A 20,247-nucleotide genomic window follows, 5' to 3' on the forward strand; every position below is an offset into this window, starting at 1 on the left:
TCCCCAAAAGACCCTAAATCCGCTCCCAAACAAGCCCCAGGGGCTCCCCAAAACCCCAGGGGCCCCCCAAGAGACCCCAAGTCCCCCCCAAACATGCCTCAGGGGCCCCCCAAAACCTCAGGGGCCCCCAGAACACCCCCAAATCCCCCCAAAACAAACCTCAGGGGCCCCCGAAAGACCCCGGGGCCCCAAAAGACCTCAAATCCCCCCCCAAAAAACCCAGGGGCCCCTGAAAGACCCCAAATCCCCTCCCAAAAAGCCCTAGGGGCCCCCAAAAGACCCCAAATCCCCCCAAACAAGCCCCAGGGGCCCCCAAAAGACCCCAAATCCCCCCCCAAAAGCCCCAGGGGCTCCCCAAAACCTCAGAGCCCCCCAGAACACCCCCAAATCCCCCAAAACAAACTTTAGGAGCCCCGAAAGACCCCAAGTCCCCCCAAAACAAGTCCCAGGGGCCCCCGAAAGACCCAGGGGCCCCCCAAAACACCCCAAATCCCCCCTAAAACAAACCTCAGGGGCCCCCGAAAGACCCAGGGGCCCCCAAAAGACCTCAAATCCCCCAAAACAAACCCCAGGGGCCCCTGAAACACCCAAATCCCCCCAAAACAAGTCCCAGGGACCCCTGAAAGACCTCAAATCCCCCAAAACAAACCCCAGGGGCCCCTGAAAGACCCCAGGGGCCCCCAAAAGACCCCAAATCCCCCCCCAAAAGCCCCAGGGCCCCCCCAAACACCCCAAATCCCCCCAAAACAAACCCCAGGGGCCCCCCCAAACACCCCAAATCCCCCCAAAACAAACCCAGGGGCCCCTGAAAGACCCAGGGGCCCCCAAAAGACCCCAAATCCCCCCCCCAAAAGCCCCAGGGCCCCCCCAAACACCCCAAATCCCCCCAAAACAAACCCAGGGGCCCCTGAAACACCCCAAATCCCCCCCCGAAAAGCCCAGGGCCCCCCAAAACACACCAAATCCCCCCAAAAACAACCCCAGGGGCCCCTGAAACACCCCAAATCCCCCCCCCGAAAAGCCCCAGGGCCCCCAAAACACACCAAATCCCCCCAAAACAAACCCCAGGGGCCCCCGAAAGACCCCAACCCCCCCCCAAATAGCCCCAGGAGCCCCCCCCAACCCCCCCCAGGGGCCCCCCGAAAGCCGGCGGGGGCGGCTCACCCTCCTCGCTCTGGGGGTCGGGGCTGGACTCGGATTCGGACGACGTCGCCGCCTCCTTGAGCCATTTTTTCCGCTTTTTGGGGGGGGGCTCGCCTTGACTTTGGGGGGCTTGGGCTTGGGTTTGGGGGGGCCCGGGGGGGGCCGGGGGGGGCCCCGCGGCCGGCGCGGGGCCGGGGCCTCGGGCTTCTCGGCTTTGGGGGGTTTCTCGGCTTTGGGGGTCTGACGGGCCGGGGGGGCTTGTCGGGGCGCTCGCTTTTGGGGGGCTTGTCGGGGCCGTCGGGTTTCTCGGCTTTGGGGGGGCGCCTGGGGGTTTTGGGGCCGGCGGCTTTGGGTTGGCTCTGCCTCCTGCGGGTGGGGGGGGGAAGGGGGGGTTACAAGGGGACCCCGAAACGTCCCTAAGGGCTGTGGGGACCCTAAAAGGTCCCCTGGGAAGTGGGGGGGGAGGGGATCCCCTCCAAAGGGTCCCCAAGGTGATGGGGACCCCCCAAAATGTCCCCCCCAGCCTTGTCGCCCCTCCGTGTCCCATGTCCATTGGACCTCGTGGCCCCTGCCACGTCCCTGTGTCCGTGTCCCCCCCATGTCCCATGTCCCCCATGTCTCGTGTCCTTCCATGTCCCTCCATGTCCCGTGTTCCTCATGTCCATGTCCCCCATGTCCCCCCGTATCCTTCCATGTCCCCCTGTGTCCCCCATGTCTCTCCATGTCCCATGTCCCCCATGTCCCTCCATGTCCCCCATGTCTCTCCATGTCCCATGTACCCCCATGTCCCTCCATGTCCCCCCGTGTCCTTCCACATCCCTCCATGTCCCATGTCCCACCACATGCCTCCATGTCCCCCACGTCCTCCATGTCCCACGTCCCTCCATGTCCCCCCTGTGTCCCTGCGTCCTCCCCATGTCCCCACGTCCCCATGTCCCCCCCGTGTCCCTGCCGTGTCCCCGCCGTGTCCCCACCTGACGGCGGCGAGGGGCCGGTGCCAGGGCTTGCGGGAGCACACCCGCACGTCCCCCGCGTCCCCCGGCTCCCCGCGTCCCCCGTGTCCCCCCGTATCCCCATGTCCCCCCCCGCGTCCCCATGTCCCCGTGTCCCCCCCACGTCCCCCGTGTCCCCGTGTCCCCGCCGTGTCCCCGTGTCCCCACCTGACGGCGGCGAGGGGCCGGTGCCAGGGCTTGCGGGAGCACACCCGCACGTAGTCCTTCTTGTTGATGTTCTCCAGGAACTTCACGTAGAGCGCTGTACCGGTTCTTGGCGTCCCCGAAATAGCCCAGGTACTGCGGGGGGGGGGGGGGGACGACACGGGGGGGGTGTCAGGGTGCCCAAATAACCCCCCCCCCCGGGACCCCCCCCCCCCCCCCCGCTGCCCCCTGGCCCCAAATAACCCCCTGATCCTCCAGGTCCTGCCGGGATTCCCTCTGCCACCTCCTGACCCCAAATACCCCCCCCCGGGACCCCCCCAGGCCCCCCCGACCCCAAATACCCCCCCAGGGACCCCCCAAGGTCCCCCCCGACCCCAAATACCCCCCGGGAACCCCCCCAGGCACCCCCCCGACCCCAAATACCCCCCCAGGGACCCCACCAACCACCCCCTGACCCCAAATACCCCCCCAGGGACCCCCCCAGGCCCCCCCGACCCCAAATACCCCCCAGGGACCCCCCCAGGCTCCCTCTGACCCCAAATACCCCCCCAGGACCCCCCAGGCCCCCCCCGACCCCAAATACCCCCCCTGGGAGCTCCCCAGGCCCCCCGACCCCTAATACCCCCCCCAGGACCCCCCGCCGCCACCCCCCGTCTCCAAAGACCCCCCAGGGACCCCCCCCAGAAAACCCCCGACCCCAAATACCCCCCCAGGGACCACCCAGGCCCCCCCCAATCCCTAATACCCCCAGGGACCCCCCAGGCACCCCCGACCCCAAATACCCCCCCAGGGAGCCCCCCAGGACCCCCTTTGCCACCCCCCAACCCAAATATCCTCCAGGGACCCCCCCCCCAATCCAAATACCCCCCCAGGGACACCCCCAGGCTCCCTCCGACCCCAAATACACCCCCAGGAAGCCCCAGGGAACCCCCCTGACCCCAAATACCCTGAAGCCCCAGGGAACCCCCCTGACCCCAAATACCCCCCCAGGGACCCCCAGGACCCCCTCTGCCACCCCCCGACCCCAAATACCCCCCCAGGGACCCCCCAGGACCCCCTCTGCCACCCCCCCGACCCCAAATACCCCCCCAGGGACCGGGGGGGGGTCCCCGTTTCCCCAGGGGGGGTCGCATCTCCCCCAGGAGGGTCCCCGTTTCCCCGGGGGGGTCCCCATTTCCCAGAGGGGGGGTCCCCATTTTCCCGGGGGGGTTCCCCGTGTCCCCCCCCCCCCACTCACGTTGCTGGTGGCGCAGAACTGCCGCTGCCCGTCCTTGATCTCGGGCGTGAATTTTTGGAGCAGGGCTTTCTGCACCCGCCAGATGGGGGGGGGCTCGCGGCCCGTCTGCAGCGCCAGCTGGGGGGGGCGAGGGGGGGCGGGGGGGGGGGGTCAGGCCGCCCCGACCCCCCCCCGGGCCCCCCAGTGCCTCCCAGTATCTCCCAGTGCCTCCCAGTGCCCTCCAGAGACCTCCCAGTGCTGTCCCATCCCGTCCCCCCCCCCCAGATCGGGGGGGCTCACGGCCCGTCTGCAGCGCCAGCTGGGGGGGGCGAGGGGGGGCGGGGGGGGGTCAGGGCTGCCCCGGCCCCCCCCCGGCCCTCCCGGTGCCTCCCAGTATCTCCCAGTGCCTCCCAGTGCCCTCCAGTGCCCTCCTGTCCAGTCCCATCCCCAGATGGGGGGGGGGGGCTCGTGGCCCGTCTGCAGCGCCAGCTGGGGGGGGGCAGGGGGGGCTGGGGGGGGGTCAGGGCCGCCCCGCCCCCCCCCCGGGCCCCCCAGTGCCTCCCAGTATCTCCCAGTGCCTCCCAGTGCCCTCCAGAGACCTCCCAGTGCCGTCCCATCCCGTCCCCCCCCCCAGATCGGGGGGGCTCGTGGCCCGTCTGCAGCGCCAGCTGGGGGGGGGGCAGGGGGGGGCAAGGGGGGGGTCAGGCCGCCCCGGCCCCCCCCCGGCCCTCCCAGTGCCTCCCAGTATCTCCCAGTGCCTCCCAGTCCCTATTCCCCCCCCCCCCGGCCCCGAGACCCCAGTCCCTCCTGGTCCTTCCAAGTCTCTCCCAGAGCCCCCCCGGTCGCTCTTCATCACTCCCAGTCCCTCCCAGTGCTCCCCAGTGCCTCCCAGTCCTTCCCAGTGCCCCCCAGTCCCTCCCAGTCCCTCCCAGTGCCCCCCAGTATCTCCCCAGTCCCTCCCCATCACTCCCAGTCCCTCCAGTGCTCCCCAGTCCCTCCCATCGCTCCCAGTCCCTCCCCATCACTCCCAGTCCCTCCCCATCACTCCCAGTCCCTCCCAGTGCCTCCCAGTCCCTCCACATCGCTCCCAGTCCCTCCCAGTGCCTCCCCAGTCCCCTCCCATCGCTCCCAGTCCCTCCCAGTGCCTCCCCAGTCCCTCCCCATCGCTCCCAGTCCCTCCCAGTGTCTCCCCAGTCCCTCCCATCACTCCCAGTCCCTCCCAGTGCTCCCCAGTCCCTCCCCATCACTCCCAGTCCCTCCCAGTGCTCCCCAGTCCCTCCCCATCGCTCCCAGTCCCTCCCAGTGCCTCCCCAGTCCCTCCCCATCACTCCCAGTCCCTCCCAGTGCCTCCCCAGTCCCTCCCCATCACTCCAGTCCCTCCCAGTGCCTCCCCAGTCCCTCCCCATCACTCCCAGTCCCTCCCCATCACTCCCAGTCCCTCCCAGTGCCTCCCCAGTCCCTCCCCATCACTCCCAGTCCCTCCCAGTGCCTCCCCAGTCCCTCCCATCACTCCCAGTCCCTCCCAGTGCCTCCCCAGTCCCTCCCCATCACTCCCAGTCCTTCCCCAGTCCTCCCCATTGCTCCCAGTCACTCCCAGCGTCTCTCCAATCCCTCCAGTCCCTCCCCATCGCTCCCAGTGCCTCCCCAGTTTCTCCCAGTCCCTCCCCATCACTCCCAGTCCCTCCCAGTGTCTCTCCAATCCCTCCCAGTCCCTCCCCATCGCTCCCAGTGTCTCCCAGTGTCTCTCCAATCCCTCCCAGTGCCTCCCCATCACTCCCAGTCCCTCCCAGTGCCTCCCAGTCCCTCCCCATCACTCCCAGTCCCCTCCCAGTGCCCCCCCAGTCCCTCCCCATCACTCCCAGTCCCTCCCAGTGCCTCCCCAGTCCCTCCCCATCGCTCCCAGTCCTTCCCAGTGCCTCCCCAGTCCCTCCCCATCGCTCCCAGTCCTTCCCAGTGCCTCCCCAGTCCCTCCCCATCGCTCCCAGTCCTTCCCAGTGCCCCCCCAGTCCCTCCCCATCACTCCCAGTCCCTCCCAGTGCCCCCCCAGTCCCTCCCCATCACTCCCAGTCCCTCCCAGTGCCCCCCCAGTCCCTCCCCATCACTCCCAGTCCCTCCCAGTGCCTCCCCAGTGCCTCCCCATCACTCCCAGTCCTCCAGTGCCTCCCAGTCCCTCCCAATGCCTCCCCAGTCCCTCCCAGTCCCTCCCCATCACTCCCAGTCCACCCCAGTGTCTCTCCAGCACCTCCCCATCGCTCCCAGTCCCTCCCAGTTCCTCCCCAGTCCCTCTCCATCACTCCCAGTCCTCCCAGTTCTTCCTCAGTCCCTCCCAGTGTCCCTCCAGTCCCTCCCAGCGCCTCCCCATCGCTCCCAGTCGCTCCCAGTGTCTCTCCAGTCCCTCCCCATCACTCCCAGTCCACCCCAGTGTCTCTCAGTGCCTCCCCATCGCTCCCAGTCGCTCCCAGTGTCCCTCTAATACCTCCCAGTTCCTCCCCATCGCTCCCAGCGCCTCCCCAGCCCCTCCCAGTGCCTCCCAGTGCCTCCCAGTTGCTCCCGGCGCCCACCTTGAGGGCCTGGATGTCCTCGACGCGCACGACGAACTCGTCGCGCTCGCGGAAGATGCCCTCGCCGCCGCTCTCGGCCTCGTCCTCGTCCGTGTCGCCGCACACGGCCGCCGTCTCCTGCTTCTTGGCCAGGTGCAGCGGCCGCGAGTCCTCGGGCTCCTCGCGCTCCGGCGACGCCGCCGCCACCGCCACCGCCACCGCCACCGCCGGGGGGGCCACCGGCGCCTCGGGGGGGGGGGGCCTGGCCGCGGGGGGGGACGCCGAGGAGGCCACCGCCGCCGATGGTGGCACCGAGGAGGCCGCCGATGCCGCCACCGCCGCGGGGGGCTCCGGCTGCGAGCCCTCCGAGGGCGCCGGGCTGGGCGGCTTCTCCTCTGCCGGGGGGGCGTCTGCGGGGACGGGGACACGTGACATAGGGGACGGGGACACGTGACGCGGGGTGTCCCCAACCCCCTTCCTCCATATCGCGATATTGGGGGGGGGGAGATGTAGCTCTACGGGGGGGGGGGGAACGAAGGGGCTCCAGGAGGGTCCCAGGGGGCTCCTGGGGGTTCAGGGAAGCTCCCGGGGGACATTTAGGGGTCCCAGGGGGCTGGGGGGGGTCTCTAGGGGTCCCAGGGGACATTTAGGGGTCCCGGGTGGTCCCAGGGGTCTTGGGGGGGGTCTCGGGGGGGGTCTCTAGGGGTCCCAGGGGGCTGGGGGGGGTCTCTAGGGGTCTCAGGGGACATTTAGGAGTCCCAGGAGGGTCTGGGGGGGTCTCTAGGGGTCCCAGGGGACATTTAGGAGCCCCAGGAGGGTTCCAGGGGGCTGGGGGGGGGGTCTCTAGGGGTCCCAGGGGGCTGGGGGGGGGTCTCTAGGGGTCCCAGGGGACATTTAGGAGCCCCAGGAGGGTTCCAGGGGGCTGGGGGGGGTCTCTAGGGGTCCCAGGGGGCTGGGGGGGGTCTCTAGGGGTCCCAGGGGACATTTAGGAGCCCCAGGAGGGTTCCAGGGGGCTGGGGGGGGGTCTCTAGGGGTCCCAGGGGGCTGGGGGGGGTCTCTAGGGGTCCCAGGAGACATTTAGGGGTCCCAGGCGATCCCAGGGGTCTTGGAGGGGTCTCTAGGGGTCCCAGGGAACATTTAGGGGTCCCAGGGGGGTCCCAGGGGGCTGGGGAGGTCTCTAGGGGTCCTGGGGGACATTTAGGGGTCCCAGGAGGGCCCCAGGGGGTAAATATGGGTCCGGGGGGTGTACCTAGGGGTCTCAGAGAACATCTAGGGACCCCAGAAAGACCCTGGGGATATCTAAGAGGTCTCAGAAGGTATCTAAGGACCTTGGAAGGTCCCGCAAGGGTATCTAGGGGTCCCAGGAAGGTCCCGGGGGGTATCTAGGGGTTCTGGGGACATCTAGGTGCCCTGGAGAGATTCAGGGGGTGCCTATGGGACCCAGGACATATCTAGGGGTCCTGGGGGACATTTATGGGTCCCAGGAGACATTTATGGGTCCCAGGAGGATCCCAGCAGGTACCTAGAGACCCTCAGAAGGTCCTGAGAGGTATCTATGCATCCCAGGAGGGTCCCAGGGGGCAAATATGGGTTCTGGGGGCATATCTAGGGGTCTCAGGGGACATCTAGGGGTCCCAGGAAGATCCCGGGTGTATCTAGGGGTCTCAGGGGGTACCTAGGGGCTCGGGAAGGTCCCAGAGGGTATCAAGGGACCCAAAAAGATCCCACAAGGGTATGTAGGGTTCCCAGGAAGGTCCTGGGCGGTATCTAGGGGTCCCGGGGACATCTAGGTGCCCTGGAGGGGTCCAGGGAGCACCTAGGGGACCCAGGAGTATCTAGGGTTCCCCGGAAGGTCCCGAGGGGTATCAAGGGGTCCTGGGGACATCTAGGTGCCCTGGAGGGGTCCAGGGGGCACCTAGGGGACCCAGGGGTATCTAGGGGACCCCCGAAAGTCCTGAGGAGGTAGCAAGGAGCCCCAGGAGGGTCCCAGAGAGTATCTAGGGTTCCCAGGAAGATCCCGAGGGGTATCAAGAGGTCCCAGGGAACATCTAGGGGCCCCGGAGAGCCACGGAGGAGGTCTAGGAGGCCCAAGAAGGTCCTAAAAAGGGGGAAGGGGGGGTTAAGGCACCCACCGGCGGGGTCGGGGTCCTTGCGGTCGGCGGGGTCGTAGAGGGCGGAGATGGCGGAGGAGATGCTCTTCTGCAGGTCCTGGTTCTTGCTGACCGAGTCCTCCTCGTCGGAGGAGAAGGAAGGCAACGTCTCCAGGTTGCGCTTGAGCTCCTCGTCGAGCCGCTTGCAGGGGCTGGGGCAGGCCATGACCAAGCCCTCGCCCTCGGCCCCGTCCAGGCCCCCCGGCAGCATGGGGGGCCCCACGGCGAAGGGGGGAGCCGGGGGCACCCGGGGCGTCTTGGATGGGCTGGTGGCGGCCGGCGGCAGCTGCTGGCGCTTGCCGGACTTGAGGAAGTCGAGGAAGGAGGCCATGAAGCCCGACTTCATCTCCGGCTGCTTCTCCTCCACCTCCTTGATCTTCTGCTTGATGCGCTCGCGCGTCTGGCTGCTGTCCAGGGGCCCCTCGCCCGGCGGGGCGCCCGGGGGGGCCCCCGCTTCGCCCGGCGGCCCCTCGCCCCCCTTGGGCACCGCCAGCTTGATCTGCGCCGGGGGGGGGGGACGGGGGGGGCAGAGACCCGCGGAGGCGTCAGGGTCTCTCCTGGCACCCGCCGGGGTCCCCCAGAATACCCCGATAGCCCCCCAGGACCCCCCAGAATACCCCAATAGTCCCCCAGGACCCCCCAGAATACCCCAATAGTCCCCCAGAACCCCCATAATACTCCAATAGCCCCCCAAGATCCCCCAGGATCCCCCATAATACCCCAACAGCCCCCCAGGACCCCCCTAATACTCCAATAGCCCCCCAGGACCCCCCAGGATCCCCCATAATACCCCGATAGCCCCCCAGCACCCCCCTAATACTCCAATAGCCCCCCAGGACCCCCCAAATACCCCGATAGCCCCCCAAGATCCCCCAGAATACCCCAATAGTCCCCCAGTGCCCCCCGAGACCCCCCCGGTGTCCCTGTAGCCCCCCATAATACCCCCAATAGCCCCCCCGGTGCCCCCCAAACCCCCCCAGCACCCCCAAAACACCCCATCCCACCACCCCAGAGCACCCCCAGCCCCTCCAAACACCCTCAGCACCCCCCAAACACCCCCAGCGTCCCCAGAACACCCCATCCCACCACCCCAGAGCACCCCCAGCTCCTCCAAACCCCCCCAGCACCCCCAAAACACCCCCATCCCACCACCCCAGAGCATCCCCAGCCCCTCCAAACACCCCCCAGGCCCCCCAAATCCCCCCGCGGAGCCCCCACCTCCGTCACCTTGAGGGGTTTGAGGGGCTCCAGGGCGTTGCCGTCGGTCCCGTCCTCGGGTCCCTTCTTGCCCCGTCCCCGTCCCCGTCCCCGGGGTTTCTTGGGGCCGTCGGGAGGCAGGAGGCCGTGGGGTTCGGCCAGGGGCCGGATGCGGGGGCGCCCGCGGGGCCGGGGGGGTCCCTCGCGCTTGGGCTTGGTGGGCTTGCGGCCGCGCTTCTTGGGGCCGTCGTGGGCGCCGGGGTGGGGGCAGAAGTCGATGTCGCCCATGGGGCTGAGGCTGGGGCGGGCGCGGCAGCTGGAGATGAGGTCGGGCAGCAGGTCGGGCAGGCGGCGGCTGTTGAGGCGGATGTCGGCGGGGGCGTCCGCCTTGTCCTCGTCGTCCTCGAACTCGTACTCCTGCGCGTAGGTCTTCTTGGGCGGCGGGAAGGGCTCCCGCTTGCGCAGCAGGTGGAACGAGGAGGTTTTGAGCAGCTTCTTGGGCTTGGAAGAGCAGAAAATGGGGGAGGCCAAGGGCGGCTTGCTGCCGCCGCCGCCGTCACCCGCCGCCGTGGCCGCTCTGGATGAGCCCCAGCGGCTCGGCGTTGACGGTGGAAGGCAGCTCGTGCTTGGCGGCCTCCAGCGCCAAGTGCTGCTCGCCGTTGCCGTCACCGCCGCCGCCGCCGCCGCCGCAGAAGCCCGGGTAGCTCTGGCCCGGCGGCAGCATGTCGTAAGCGGGCGCCTTGAGGCCCTCGGGCCGCTCCAGGCCCGGCGCCTCGTCGTCGGCGCAGGCGGCTTTGGGGAAGTCGTCGGGGCCGCAGGGCGGCGGGCCGAACATGTCCTCCATGCCGGGGAAGAAGCTGCGGTCCTCGTCCTGCAGCAGCGAATCGGGGAAGCAGATGGAGGTGAGGGGCACGAAGCGCTGCTTGCCGCCTGCCGGGCTGCCGCCCTCGAACGGATGCTCCTTGGGCTCCAGCGGCGCCGGCGGCACTTGCTGCGACGCCTCGGGCTCCAAGCCGGCGCCGGCGGCGGGAGGAGGAGGAGGAGGAGGCGGCGGCGGCGGCGGCAGCAGGTGAGCGGGCGCCTGCACCCCGCCGCCTTGGCCCAGGTGAGGCTCCAGGGCGAGCTCGGGCTCCAGGAAATCCTGGATCTCCTGCGCTTGCGGCAAGGCGCCTTGCGGCAGCACCTCCATGGCCTCGGGCTGCAGCTGCGCCCGCAGCCGGGGCGAAGCCTGCGGCTCCAGCGCCTGCGAGCGCACGTGCGCTTGGTGCAGGTGAGCTTCGAGCGCTTGCAGCTGCAGCTGCGGCGACGGGGCGCCCGGCGGCGGCGGCGGCGCCATGCGCTGCTGCTGCTCCAAGAGGTGCACGTCCAGCGGCGCCCGGCCCTTGGCCCGCGGGTGCAGCTGGCTCTGCGTGTGCGTCAACACCGACTGCAACAGCTGACCCTGCGCCGGGGCGCCCGGAGCCGGCGCCAAAGCCAACGGAGCCAAATCGGGCGCCGAATCCAACAGCAAGCCGTGGGGCTCCAGGGCGGGCGCTTCGGCCACCAGGCGCCCGTGCTCGGGCGTCTTCTGCAGGTAGGAGTGAGCTTGGGGCAGCTCCTTGCCGCCGCCGCCGCCGCCGTCCAGGTGGGCGCCTTGCAGGTGCTCCACCGACTTCTTCATGTCCTGCCCGTAGGAGTCGAGGGCGCCCGCTTGGTGGCCGTAATGCACCACCGAGGTGGCCAGAGCCTCCGGGGTGGAGCGGGCGTGCGGATAGTCCTTGGGCCGCTCGTTCTTCTTCTTCTCCTTGAGGCCCTGCAGCGAGAGCTCCAGCGCTTGGCTCTCCAGGTTGGAGTTGGGCCGGATGACGCTCTGCAGGTGGTAACGTTCCTCGGGTTTGGCCAGAGCGCCGTAAGCCGCCAGGGCTTTGGCGCCGCGCTCCTCGCACTGCGCCAGCCCCTCGGCCGGTCCCCGCGGCGGGCTGGGAGCCTGCAGCAGGTGCTGGATGAGGAAATCCTCGTCCTCGGTGCGCTCGGCGCCCAGCAGGTCGGCTTCGCTCTTCGCCTTGCCGTACGCCGCCCCTCGTTCCAAAGCCGCCGGCGCCGCGCCGTAACCCGGCCCCGGCCCCGGCGCCATGAAAGAAGGCGAAAGCACCGAGCCGAGGTATTTTTGCGACTGGCCCGGCGAGGCCACGCTCTGCGGGCGGTTGGCCGGAGGCGACTGCAAGGGGCGGATGATCTGCGAAGGGCTGGAGTCGTTGAGGCTCTGGCCGTGGGCGTAAGCGAGGCCTTGGCCGTGCGCCGGCATCGCCGGCGAGTGCCCGGTGCTGTAGCTGAGCGAGGGGCTGGCGGTGGGCAAACCCTGCGAGTGCGGCGGCCCGTAACCCGCCGCTTGGCTCACCTCGGGTTGGACGCCGTACGGAAGCGCTTGGAGCTGTTCCGGCGAGTACGTTTGACTCTGGCTGACGCACGGTTGTAAAGCCGGAGCGCCCGGAGCGTTTTGAGGCGGTTGAGCCTGCCCCGGCGGGTAACTGGGCGCTTTGGCACCGCCGGGCAGCTCGGGAGCCGGCGTGCCGCCGAAAGCCTGCGAGGCCTGGCTGACGGCGGAGAGGCTCTGCGCTTGGCCGCCGCCGTAGCCGCCCGCTTGCCCCATGGCCAGCAAACCTTGCGGCTGGCCCGGCGAGTAGGCGGGCGACTGGCTGGCGATGACGGAGCTGGCTTTCGGCGTGGACGAGGTGTAGCTGCTTTGGCACTTGGGGGTGGCGGTGGAGCGGGGCGGCTGGCGCGAGGCCGAGTAGCTTTTGGATTTGGAAGTGGAGGCGGCGGCGGCGCCGGTGCCGGAATAACCGGGCGATTGGATGATGGGTCGATAACCGGGCGCCGCTTCCTGCCGAGCGGCTTGGGCCGTTTTGGGAGGTTGCTGGGAAGCTTCGGAAGCGGCGGGCGACTGCTCGCCCAAGGGGCTGCAGGAGAGGCCGGCGCGGTGCGGCATTTGCTGGTAGGCGCCGCCGCAGCTCAGGTAGTGCTGCAGCGAGTGGGCGGCGGGCGGCAGGCCCGGCTGGGCGCCGGCGGGCCGCTGGTAGTGCTTGATGACGCTGTCCTGGCGCGGCACGGCCCGCTCCATGGCGGGCGCGCCGCCGAAGACGGAGGCGTTGTAGAGCTGCGCCGGCTGCTCGGCGGGCGCCGCCAGCGACGACGGCAGCAGGTTGAACTGCGACGGCAAGTGGCGGGACGCCGACTCCTGGGCGCTGCGGTAAGCCGAGCTCTGCGCCGGCAAACCGGGGCCCAGCACGGCGCTGCCCAGGCGCTCGAAGCTCAGCGACGACGGCACGCTGCCCTGCGCCGGCTTGATGTGCAGCAGCGGGTCGTGCGGCGAGAGGAGCCCGTTGGAGCTGGGGCTGAAGGCGGCGTCCTGCAGGCTCAGCGACGAGCTCACCGGGAAGCTGCGGCCGCTGAACGACGCCGGGTGCTGGTAGGCGCTGAGCGCCGACGACGACGGGAACGTGCCCGAGCCCGGGATGGCGCCCGAGATGAAGAGTTCGGCCGGCGCCGGCGTGTGCATGGCTGCGCGGAGGGCGCGGGAGGAGGCGCGTCACGGAGGGGGGAACCGGCGCCGGGCTGCGGGTGCTCTCCCCGGGGTGGGGGGCAAATAGGGACCCCCCTCTCACCGCCCCGGGGCAGGTTACGGGCGCCTGGGGCAAGTAGGAGTCCCCTCGGGGCAAATAGGGGCCTTCTAGAGCACGTAGGGACCCCCCTGGGGCACGTAGGGACCCTCCGGGGTACATAAGGACCCCCCTGGGGCAAGTTGGGGCTCTCTGGAGCATGTAGGGACTCTCTGGGGCACATAGGGACCCCCCTGGGGCAAGTAGGGGCCCTCTGGGGCAAGTCGAGACCCTCTGGGGCACCTAGGAACACCCTTGGGGCAAGTCGGGGCCCCCCTGGGGCATGTAGGGATCCTCCAGAGCACATAAGGACCCCCCTGGGGCAAGTCGGGATCTTCCGGGGCACATAGGGACCCCCCTGGGGCAAGTCAGGACCCTCTGGGGCACATAGGGACCCCCCTGGGGCAAGCAGGAGCCCTCCAGGGCACGTAGGAGCCCCCCTGGGGCACATGAGGACCCCCTGGGGCACATAGGGACCCTCTGGCGCACATAAGGACGCCCCTGGGGCAAGCAGGGACCCTCTGGGGCACGTGGGGACTCTCTGGGGCACGTGGGGACTCCCCGGGGGCAAATAGGGGCCTTCTGGGGTAAGTAGGGGCCCCCCTGGGGCATGTAGGGACCCCCCTGGGGCATGTAGGGACTCTCTGGGGCACATAGTGACCACCCTGGGGCAAGTAGGGGCCTTCTAGGGCATGTAGAGACCCCCCTGGGGCAAGCAGGGACCCCCTGGGGCACGTGCGGACCCCCCCCGGGGCAAGTAGGGACCCTCTGGGGCACGTGCGGACCCCCCCTGGTGCACATAGGGACCCCCCCGGGGCAAGTCAGGACCCTCTGGGGCATGTGGGGACTCTCTGGGGCACGTAGGGACCCCCCCGGGGCAAGTCAGGACCCTCTGGGACAAGTCGGGACCCCCCTGGGGCAAGTAGGGGCCCTCTGGGGCACATAGGAACTCCCCTGGAGCAGGTAGAGGCCCCCCTGGGGCATGTAGGGATCCTCCGGGGTGCATAAGGACCCCCCTGGGGCAAGTAGGGGCCCCCCTGGGGCAAGCAGGAGCCCTCCGGGGCACGTAGGGGCCCCCCTGGGGCACATAAGGACCCCCCTGGGGCAAGTAGGGGCCCCCCTGGAGCAGGTTAAAGGCTCCCTGGGGCGCATAGAGACCTGCCGGGGCAAGTAGGGACCCCCCTGGGGCAAGCAGGAGCCCTCCGGGGCACGTAGGGGCCCCCCTGGGGCACATAAGGACCCCCTGGGGCATGTTAGGACTCTCTGGGGCACGTGGGGACCCCCCTGGGGCAAATAGGGGCCCCCTGGAGCAGGTTAAAGGCTCCCTGGGGCGCATAGAGACCTGCCGGGGCAAGTAGGGACCCCCCTGGGGCAAGCAGTGACTCCCCCCCCGGGGCAAATAAGGATCTCCTGGGGCAGGTTATGGGTCCCTGGGGCACATGGGGACACCCCTGGGGCAAACAGGGATCCTCTGGGGCATGTAGGGACCCCCCAGGGGCAAATAGGGACCCCTGGGAGCAAGTTATGGGCCCCCGGGGCAAATAGGGCCCCCCCCAGGGCAAACAGGGACCCTCTGGGGCACATGGGGACCCCCCGGGGGCAAATAGGGACCCCTGGGAGCAAGTTATGGGCCCTCTGGGGCAAATAGGGACCCCCCCGGGGCAGGTTAGGGCCCCCCCGGGGCAAACAAGGATCCTCTGGGGCAGGATGGGACCCCCCGGGGCAAATAGGGACCCCTGGGAGCAAGATATGAGCTCCCTGGGGCAAATAGGGACCCCCCCGGGGCAGGTTAGGGCCCCCCCCAGGGCAAACAGGGATCCTCTGGGGCAGGATGGGACCCCCCCGGGGCAGGATGGGACCCCTGGGAGCAAGATATGGGCTCCCTGGGGCAAATAGGGACCCCCCCGGGGCAGGATGGGACCCCCCCGGGGCAGGTTAGGGCCCCCCCGGGGCAAACAAGGACTCTCTGGGGCAGGTTGGATCCCCCCCGGGGCAGGTTGGATCCCTCGGGGGCAGGTTGGGACCCCCCGGGGCAAACAAGGATCCTCTGGGGCAGGATGGGACCCCCCCGGGGCAGGACGGGACCCCCCCGGGGGGGGGGGCTCCCAGCGCTCCCAGCCGCACCTGTCTGCCAGGAGGGGGTGCGGAACTGGGAGAGGAGGGAGGAGGCCGAAGGCCCCGGCTGCGGCGCCCGCGACTCCAGCGCCGAGATGAGGTTCATGACGGAGGCGTCGGGGGCGGCGCCGCCCGCGTGGTGCAGCCCCGTCTCGAAGAGCCCCGAGAGTCCTGCGCGGGGACACGGTGGGGACACGTGGGGACACGATAGGGACACGGGGACGAGGGGGACACGACCGCGGGGACGAGGGGGACGCGGGGACGAGGGGCTGGGGACGCCCGCGTGGTGCAGCCCCGTCTCGAAGAGCCCCGAGAGTCCTGCGCGGGGACACGGGGGGACGTGGGGACACGTGGGGACACGATAGGGACACGGGGACGAGGGGGACACGACCGTGGGGACGAGGGGGACGCGGGGATGAGGGACCGGGGACGCCCGCGTGGTGCAGCCCCGTCTCGAAGAGCCCCGAGAGTCCTGCGCGGGGACACGGGGGGACGTGGGGACACGATGGGGACACGATAGGGACACGGGGACGAGGGGGACACGGGGACGAGGGGGACACGGGGACGAGGGGGACACGACCGCGGGGACGAGGGGCTGGGGACGCCCGCGTGGTGCAGCCCCGTCTCGAAGAGCCCCGAGAGTCCTGCGCGGGGACACGATGGGGACACGATGGGGACACGATGGGGACACGATAGGGACACGGGGACGAGGGGGACACGACCGCGGGGACGAGGGGGACGCGGGGACGAGGGGCTGGGGACGCCCGCGTGGTGCAGCCCCGTCTCGAAGAGCCCCGAGAGTCCTGCGCGGGGACACGGGGGGACACGGTGACACGATGGGGACACGGGGACGAGGGGGACACGACCGCGGGGACGAGGGGGACGTGGGGATGAGGGGCCGGGGACACCCGCGTGGTGCAGCCCCGTCTCGAAGAGCCCCGAGAGTTCTGCGCGGGGACACGATGGGGACACGGGGACACGATAGGGACACGGGGACGAGGGGGACGCGACCGCGGGGACGAGGGGGACGCGGGGACGAGGGGCTGGGGACGCCCGCGTGGTGCAGCCCCGTCTCGAAGAGCCCCGAGAGTCCTGCGCGGGGACACGGGGGGACACGGTGACACGATGGGGACACGGGGACGAGGGGGACACGACCGCGGGGACGAGGGGGACGTGGGGATGAGGGGCCGGGGACACCCGCGTGGTGCAGCCCCGTCTCGAAGAGCCCCGAGAGTTCTGCGCGGGGACACGATGGGGACACGGGGACACGATAGGGACACGGGGACGAGGGGGACGCGACCGCGGGGACGAGGGGGACGCGGGGACGAGGGGCTGGGGACGCCCGCGTGGTGCAGCCCCGTCTCGAAGAGCCCCGAGAGTCCTGCGCGGGGACACGATGGGGACACGTGGGGACACGATGGGGACACGGGGACACGATAGGGACACGGGGACACGATAGGGACACGGGGACGAGGGGGACGCGGGGACGAGGGGCCGGGGACGCCCGCGTGGTGCAGCCCCGTCTCGAAGAGCCCCGAGAGTCCTGCACGGGGGGACGATGGGGACACGTGGGGACACGATAGGGACACGGGGACGAGGGGGACACGACCGCGGGGACGAGGGGGACGAGGGGCTGGGGACGCCCGCGTGGTGCAGCCCCATCTCGAAGAGCCCCAAGAGTCCTGCGCGGGGACACGGTGGGGACACGGGGGGACACGGGGGGACGTGGGGACGCGGGGACGATGGGGACACGACCGCGGGGACGAGGGGCCGGGGACGCCTGCGTGGTGCAGCCCCGTCTCGAAGAGCCCCGAGAGTCCTGCGCGGGGGGACGATGGGGACACGGGGACGAGGGGGACACGACCGCAGGGACGCGGGGGACGCGGGGATGAGGGGCCGGGGACGCCCGCGTGGTGCAGCCCCGTCTCGAAGAGCCCCGAGAGTCCTGCGCGGGGACACGATGGGGACACGACCGTGGGGACGATGAGGACGCAACCACGACGGTGACATGACCGCAGGGACGAGGGGAACGCGACCACGATGGGACGCTGAAGACATGATCACGATGGGGACGCGACCGTGGGGACGAGGGGGACCCGACCACGATGGGGATGCCACCACGACGGGGACGCTGAGAACGCGACCCCGGGGATAGGGACAAGAAGGATGCGACCGTGGGGACGATGGGGACATGACCACTATGGGGACGACTGGGACGTGACCGCAGGGACGATGGAGACGCAACCGTGGGGATGCAACCACAGAGACACTGGGGACTCGACCATGGGGACGATGGTGACGCCGGGGACGCAACCACGGGGATGTAACCACGGGGACGCTGGGGACTTGACCATGGGGACGATGGTGACGCTGGGGATGCAACCATGGGGACGATGGGGACGTGACTGCAGGGACGGGACCGCGGGGATGCAACCACAAAGATGCTGGGGACTCGACCATGGGGACGATGGTGACGCTGGGGACGCGACCACGGGGACGACAGGGATGCAGCCATGGAGACAGGGACACTGGGGACGCGACCGTGGGGATGCTGGGGACAACGGGGACAGGGACGCTGGGGATGTGACCGCTAGGACGCTGGGGACGCGACCGCGGGGACGACAGGAACGCAACCACAGGGACACAGACGCTGGAGACGACGGGGACGTGACCGCGGGGACACAACCATGGGGATGACGGTGACGACGGGGATGCGACCGCGGGGACGATGGGGACAATGGGGACAGAGATGATGGGGATGTGACCACGAGGACACTGGGGACGCGACCGCGGGGACGACGGTGACGCTGGGGACACAACCACGGGGACAGGGACGCCGGGGACGCGACCAGGGAAGGACGGGGGGGACCGGGGGACACGGAGGGGACAGGGGGACGCGGAGGGGACGCGGAGGGGACGCGCGGTGGCCTACCTGGGGGGTGGTGGTTGGCGGCATAACCCTGGAGCGGGTGGGGGGCACCGTAGGGCTGCCGGTGCAGCAGGTCGGCGTCGGGGTGGGTCCCCCGCGAGCCCCCGTACACCAGGCTGCGGGGACACGTGTCACACGGCGGGGACGGGTCACCCGGGGGGGGGGGACGGGTCACACGAGGGGGGGGGGGACGCGCACGGAGCGAGCGGGGAGCGAGAACGGAGCGGGAATGAGCGGGAACGCGCACGAGGACCCAGCACCCTCCTGCCGGGGGACACGCGGGGACCCGGCACACGAGGACCCGGCACCCTCCCGCCTTGGGGACACGCGGGGACCCGGCGCGCGAGGACCCGGCACCCTCCTCCCTGGGGACACGCGGGGACCCGGCGCACGAGGACCCGGCACCCTCCTCCCTGGGGACACGCGGGGACCCGGCGCGCAAGGACCCGGCACCCTCCTCCCTGGGGACACGCGGGGACCCGGCGCGCGAGGACCCGGCACCCTCCTCCTTGGGGACACGCGGGGACCCGGCGCACGAGGACCCGGCACCCTCCTCCCTGGGGACACGCGGGGACCCGGCGCGCGAGGACCCGGCACCCTCCTCCTTGGGGACACGCGGGGACCCGGCGCACGAGGACCCGGCACCCTCCTCCCTGGGGACACGCGGGGACCCGGCGCGCGAGGACCCGGCACCCTCCTCCCTGGGGACACGCGGGGACCCGGCGCGCGAGGACCCGGCACCCTCCTCCCTGGGGACACGCGGGGACCCGGCGCGCGAGGACCCGGCACCCTCCTCCCTGGGGACACGCGGGGACCCGGCGCACGAGGACCCGGCACCCTCCTCCCTGGGGACGCGCGGGGACCCGGCGCGCGAGGACCCGGCACCCTCCTCCTTGGGGACACGCGGGGACCCGGCGCACGAGGACCCGGCACCCTCCTCCTTGGGGACACGCGGGGACCCGGCGCGCAAGGACCCGGCACCCTCCTCCCTAGGGACGCGCGGGGACCCGGCGCACGAGGACCCGGCACCCTCCTGCCTTGGGGACACGTGGGGACCCGGCGCACGAGGACCCGGCACCCTCCTCCTTGGGGACACGCGGGGACCCGGCGCGCGAGGACCCGGCACCCTCCTCCCTGGGGACACGCGGGGACCCGGCGCGCGAGGACCCGGCACCCTCCTCCCTGGGGACACGCGGGGACCCGGCGCGCGAGGACCCGGCACCCTCCTCCTTGGGGACGCGCGGGGACCCGGCGCGCGAGGACCCGGCACCCTCCTCCCTGGGGACACGCGGGGACCCGGCGCACGAGGACCCGGGTCTTTAGCACCTTTCCTCCCGGTGCACCGGGTCCCCCTGTCCCCTCCTCCCGGTGCACCAGGGTCCCCGTGTCCCCAGGTCCCCCAGCTCCCGGTGCACCGGGACTCAGCACCTCTCCCCCGGTTGCACCGGCTCCTGGCACCTTTCCCCCCCCCCCTCCCGTGCACCGGGACCCAGCACCCCTGCACCCGCTGCACCGGGTCCCCAGATCCCTCAGCTCCCGCTGCACCGGGTCCCAGCACCTCTCCCCCCGGTGCACCGGGACCCCCGACCCTGCAGCACCCGGTGCACCGGGCTCCATGCACCCCTGCACCCGGTGCACCGGGTCCCCAGATCCCTCAGTTCCCGGTGCACCGGGCTCCTGCACTCCTGCAGCCGGTGCACCGGGCTCTGTGCACCTCTCCCCCCGGTGCACCGGGCTCCTGCAGCCCTGCACCCGCTGCACCGGGTCCCCAGATCCCTCAGCTCCCGGTGCACGGGGCTCCATGCACCTTTTGCCCCGGTGCACCGGGACCCCAGACCCTGCAGCACCCGGTGCACCGGGCTCAGTGCACCTCTCCCCCCGGTGCACCGAGACCCCCGACCCTGCAGCACCCGGTGCACCGGGCTCAGTGCACCTCTCCCCCCGGTGCACCGGGCTCCATGCACCTCTCCCCCCGGTGCACCGAGACCCCCGACCCTGCAGCACCCGGTGCACCGGGCTCAGTGCACCTCTCCCCCCGGTGCACCGGGCTCCATGCACCTCTCCCCCCGGTGCACCGAGACCCCCGACCCTGCAGCACCCGGTGCACCGGGCTCAGTGCACCTCTCCCCCCGGTGCACCGGGACCCCCGACCCTGCAGCACC

General features: G+C 70.8%; 2 protein-coding genes across 2 annotated transcripts in view; both read right to left on the bottom strand.

Moving 5' to 3' along the window:
* LOC136994884 (proline-rich protein 12-like) overlaps nucleotides 1–15,324 on the bottom strand; it is a 15,663-nt gene extending 339 nt beyond the window's left edge. The window contains 8 exon segments of the mRNA XM_067314287.1: nucleotides 2,304–2,396; nucleotides 2,398–2,435; nucleotides 3,538–3,654; nucleotides 6,078–6,466; nucleotides 8,189–8,705; nucleotides 9,425–9,977; nucleotides 9,979–12,943; nucleotides 15,166–15,324. Of these exon segments, the coding sequence (XP_067170388.1) occupies nucleotides 2,304–2,396; nucleotides 2,398–2,435; nucleotides 3,538–3,654; nucleotides 6,078–6,466; nucleotides 8,189–8,705; nucleotides 9,425–9,977; nucleotides 9,979–12,943; nucleotides 15,166–15,262 (4,769 nt within the window). The 5' untranslated portion in view covers nucleotides 15,263–15,324.
* The window catches only part of LOC136994914 (nitric oxide synthase-interacting protein-like), a 76,926-nt gene that overhangs the window by 40,454 nt on the left and 16,225 nt on the right, over nucleotides 1–20,247 (bottom strand).

Source organism: Apteryx mantelli, chromosome 34 (assembly GCF_036417845.1).
Source record: "Apteryx mantelli isolate bAptMan1 chromosome 34, bAptMan1.hap1, whole genome shotgun sequence".
NCBI lineage: Eukaryota > Metazoa > Chordata > Aves > Apterygiformes > Apterygidae > Apteryx > Apteryx mantelli.